Source organism: Montipora foliosa, chromosome 12 (assembly GCF_036669935.1).
Source record: "Montipora foliosa isolate CH-2021 chromosome 12, ASM3666993v2, whole genome shotgun sequence".
NCBI lineage: Eukaryota > Metazoa > Cnidaria > Anthozoa > Scleractinia > Acroporidae > Montipora > Montipora foliosa.
In genome coordinates, this window is record NC_090880.1 from 34,580,826 (window position 1) to 34,585,825 (window position 5,000).

A 5,000-nucleotide genomic window follows, 5' to 3' on the forward strand; every position below is an offset into this window, starting at 1 on the left:
CTTGCGCCAATTACTGTGGCCCCTTTTTTTACCCTCCCAACCATGATCCACAACAGAAGACAGACCACAACACCGGGAACTACGTGCCCTACTCTTAGCGACAAGTTTGTGGGTTCCTTTACGCCCCACAGGGTTATTAACATTGAAGGGTTGCGAGACGGGACCTCCGGCTTATCGTCCTTATCCGAGAAGACTTGAAAGTCTAACCATTTGCGGATGTAGCTACAAAGGCAGCACTTTCTCCTCAAATATTTAAAGACCCTGAGTGTTTGTCCGGCCGGAATTGAACTCGCGACCTCCCGCCACTGTACATACCTTCATTTGCAAGGACCCCATTTATCACCATTAGCAATCCACAAAGGTTCATGAATTGGCTGAGGCCTTCAACCTAAATTCGAATTACAAAATTATTTCAAAACTTATCATTTGCACGTATATGCAATAATCAAACACAGCTAAGCCTAAACCAAAGAAATGTTTCCTTCAACGTAAAGCCTTACTTTAAATTCCAACGGAGGTTCATTGAAGGTCATGTTTACGTATCTTTGACGTTCATGTCAAAACTTCGCACGGTCTTCGAAAGGAAAGCATCAATATTTTCACAAAGGAACCAGGATTTGTTCCCCTTTACCTTCAATCAAGGCAGCTATTATTCCCGTCGATAGAATGGTGCAAAGCAATCCTCTCAAAAAGACTAACAGAAAACATATCAATTTTTAATCTCCAATACCTAGGGTACTTGATTAAAAGGCTTAAATAGGTCATTTAAATTTAAGGGACTTTCTCGAAAAATAATTTGCTACGGTTGTGTGAGCCACTGATTGATTTCAAATTGGAGAGAAAAAGAAATATTAATGAAAAAGAAATAAAAAGGTAGCCCAGCATGACGGATTTCCAAATGTTTAATGGGTTAACTCATTAAGGGGAGACTGTTAGTTGCTTTATATTTACTTCTTTTTTCCTGGAAAAGGTCTTTGGTTAAAAAAAAAAAAATGAAAAATTTGAACAGCATATCAAACTCTTTTCAAGAGCTGGAATTGTCGATAATCACACGAATACCGTTTGCCAAGGAGGACGTCTAATTACCCTTTCAAATGCTCATTATTTAAAACTAAGCCCAGCAAAGCAATCAGCTGCCACGTACCTTAGTAACGTGGCGATAACTGAGCAAAGTAGGTTAAAGCTGCTCAGCGCTAAATCTGTGTCAGAATCGAGAATGATTGAAGTTATCTCTTTTTGTGTTCGGCTTGTTTGGGTTTGAAATGTGTTAGGGTTAGGTAGGTAGGTTTTATGGGCAATGAATAGAAACTTACCAAAGAATTTATTTTTGTTAAACCAAATTCTTAGTAGGACGTACTAAAACAACATTCCTTCCCTTCAAGGCTACGATCCCACCTTGCGTATTTTATTTTATTCGAATTTTTAAATCCAAGCGGAAAACTGACCTTTTTCTCGTTTTATTTCTTAGTAGGTAATTTCTTTCGTTCTCACGACGTTCATTGTGAATTGCTGGATATGGCCATTGTGCTCTTTTAGACAATGACTCCATAAAGGCGAGTTCTGTTCTTTCTCGTGTAATAACTTCATGTGTTCTTTTCCTCTCGTGTAGGCGTTGCGGGCTGTTTCTCCACAGTATTTGCTGTTACAGTTGTTGCACTTTATTTCATACACAATGTTGTTCCTCGAGAAATCACCTTTCCCTCCTGATGTGCATACGAAACAGTCTTCACGTCTACAGTTTCTCTCTTTCATGGGGTTGGATCTTTGTAGAATGGACGTGATCGAAATTCCATTCTTCTCAACCACCTTTATCCTAAGTGTCGATTTATTGATCTCTTGCTATATTGTTTTCTTTAGCTCTCCATTGGGTGTGGCAGGGATGAACAGTACTGAATCGTAGTTTCCTTTCCCATACCACTCTTGTGCCTTTGATCTTCTCTTTCTTTCCCTTTCTCTCTTCTTCCATTCTCTTGGTCGGTGAAGGGGTCTCTCTCCATTCCTATCTTTCTCTAATAGGGTGTGGTATGCTGACAGGGCTGACTTGACGACTTGATGTCTGAAGGCTTTATCATATCCTGAATACTGCATTTTCAGTGTGGTGTTTGACGCATGCTCAGTTATTCTTTGCCACGGTAGGTTTGGGCTACAATTCAGGAATACTCTTAGTAGTTTTTGGGTCATGACGGCGCGTTTAATTGACCACGGAAGTGCAGAGTTGGCGGGTACGACTGATTTCGATGAGACCTCCTTTGCGTAGAACTCGTGCATAATCAGATGTCTTTGGTTGCTCATATCCTCTTCTAACCATACCTTCAGGTCTAGGATAGGCATCTTGCCGTCTTTGTGGTTTGAGGGAACGTCTATTTCCAGCTGGATCGACGGATCAATATCATTGGCGATTTGTTGCAGTGTATTTGTCATGAAAAACCACATTTACACGTTTGAGAACAAGATCTATAAACAAGCAAAAGGAAGACCAATTGGAATGAAATTAACTGGCGTACTAGCCCAAGTCTTCATGAGATGGTGGGACAAGACCTTTCTCAAGAGACTTGAACAACTACACATAGAAACGTTTATGTACAAACGGTACGTAGACGACATTAACATTGTTGTGAAATCCATAAGTGCAGACACCACATACAACGACGGACGTATTGTAACCATGCAGAATCATGATAACAACCGCACAGAACCGAAAGACAAACACACAATGGAAACACTGCAACAAATCGCCAATGATATTCATCCGTCGATCCAGCTGGAAATAGACGTTCCCTCAAACCACAAAGAAGGCAAGATGCCTATCCTAGACCTGAAGGTATGGTTAGAAGAGGATATGAGCAACCAAAGACATCTGATCATGCACGAGTTCTACGCAAAGGAGGTCTCATCGAAATCAGTCGTACCCGCCAACTCTGCACTTCCGTGGTCAATTAAACGCGCCGTCATGACCCAAAAACTACTAAGAGTATTCCTGAATTGTAACCCAAACCTACCGTGGCAAAGAATAACTGAGCATGCGTCAAACACCACACTGAAGATGCAGTATTCAGGATATGATAAAGCCTTCAGACATCAAGTCGTCAAGTCAGCCCTGTCAGCATACCACACCCTATTAGAGAAAGATAGGAATGGAGAGAGACCCCTTCACCGACCAAGAGAATGGAAGAAGAGAGAAAGGGAAAGAAAGAGAAGATCAAAGGCACAAGAGTGGTATGGGAAAGGAAACTACGATTCAGAACTGTTCATCCCTGCCACACCCAATGGAGAGCTAAAGAAAACAATACAGCAAGAGATCAATAAATCGACACTTAGGATAAAGGTGGTTGAGAAGAATGGAATTTCGATCACGTCCATTCTACAAAGATCCAACCCCATGAAAGAGAGAAACTGTAGACGTGAAGACTGTTTCGTATGCACATCAAGAGGGAAAGGTGATTGCTCGAGGAACAACATTGTGTATGAAATAAAGTGCAACAACTCTAACAGCAAATACTGTGGAGAAACAGCCCGCAACGCCTACCCGAGAGGAAAAGAACACATGAAGTTATTACACGAGAAAGAACAGAACTCGCCTTTATGGAGTCATTGTCTAAAAGAGCACAATGGCCATATCCAGCAATTCACAATGAACGTCGTGAGAACTTTTCACCGAGACTCAATGATGAGACAAATAACAGAAGCAATACATATCAGAAAAATCCCAGAAAGAAAGAGTATGAACGCGAAAGAAGAATGGAATACCGTGTATTTACCACACGCAAGAATTGAAAAGGATTAATTGACATTCAAACATCTACAATTAACGTTCTGCCTCCCATGGGAGACCATGTAGATCTTATGCAAATACAAGTACAAATCCAGAAACCTAAACAATATTAAGAACTGAAGAGGCCGGGAAGGCGAAACGTTTTAATTAATAACACGCTCGATACGTGGCAAAGGTTTTACAATACAACAGTATACAGCGTACAACATAGAATAATGTCAACATATTTCAACCATCACATTTATAGGCTTTTTGTGTGAAATGGATGTCCAGTCGTGAGCTGCTTTGTTTGACTGTGAAAGTGCGGTCGAGTAAGCGAATTTACTACGCTTTAGGTTGACTTTTAAATTAGTGAGATTTTTGCTGTTGTTCTAAACTGAAGAGAGAGGGAGTAAAATGCATATAATTTCAGTTTTAGTTGTTGACTAAAATTGTTGGTTATTGTTTGCAAGTCTTGTCTGTTTATTGCTGTCAGCTCAGACGTGTTTGATCTGCTTGATCACTGTAAACTGTATACACTCAGTAATATTGACGATTAACTTTGTAATTTATGCAGAAGCATAATTATTTCCATGTACACTATATTGCCTTCCGGGGTTAGAAACGGGAGCTCCGCTTTTGGGCTCGGCTAAATCTCTATATTAAATAGTTAGCATCAATTTTATTAAAAGTGGAAGAAGGTAGGGATCTATGTCCAAATCCTTACAAGGCACAAAGGAAGGTTAAACTGTTCTCAAAATATTTAGAAATAAAAAATGTACAAGTATTTGTTACATTTAACTTTTAAACTCGACCGACTGAGGTTACAAAGAAACTATTGGCAATGACATGCTAAAGCAAAATCTATAGAAGCATTACCAGAGTTTCCTACAGGGCTGCCGAAAACATAGCCCGTTCTAAATCGCGCCGCCATGCTGAGATCAATCCTGTTTTGATGGATTTACAGCTTACACAAATAATTTTGGTCACAAATTATTAATGATACTGACTGTAAACAAATTTTTAAAAAAATTAAAAGAGCTATAGAACAAAGCTAGTTCATGAAATCTTAATCACTGTCTTTCGAACAATGTCTTGCTAACGCTTTGTTTTTTCCCTATCAACATCTTAAGTAACACACATACATAACTGGTTGCAATATTCAGAAACAAACATCTAGCTCTAAGAACTCCACTAGACTATATTATGAATTATAGGGATAAGGAATTTCCTCAGTTCTATATTATTT

The 5,000-nt window shown here is 39.5% G+C and overlaps 1 protein-coding gene across 1 annotated transcript; it reads left to right on the forward strand.

The window, feature by feature from the left end:
- The first annotated feature begins 2,419 nt into the window (after positions 1–2,419).
- On the forward strand, positions 2,420–3,784 carry LOC137981137 (uncharacterized). Its single transcript, XM_068828482.1, has one exon. The coding sequence runs from the start codon at positions 2,420–2,422 to the stop codon at positions 3,782–3,784; it is 1,365 nt and encodes a 454-aa protein (XP_068684583.1).
- The last annotated feature ends 1,216 nt before the right edge of the window (positions 3,785–5,000 follow it).

What these genes read in the sequence shown, in the direction of transcription:
- LOC137981137 (XM_068828482.1), top strand. Translation starts at nt 2,420, where the DNA reads ATGAAAAACCACATTTACACGTTTGAGAACAAGATCTATAAACAAGCA.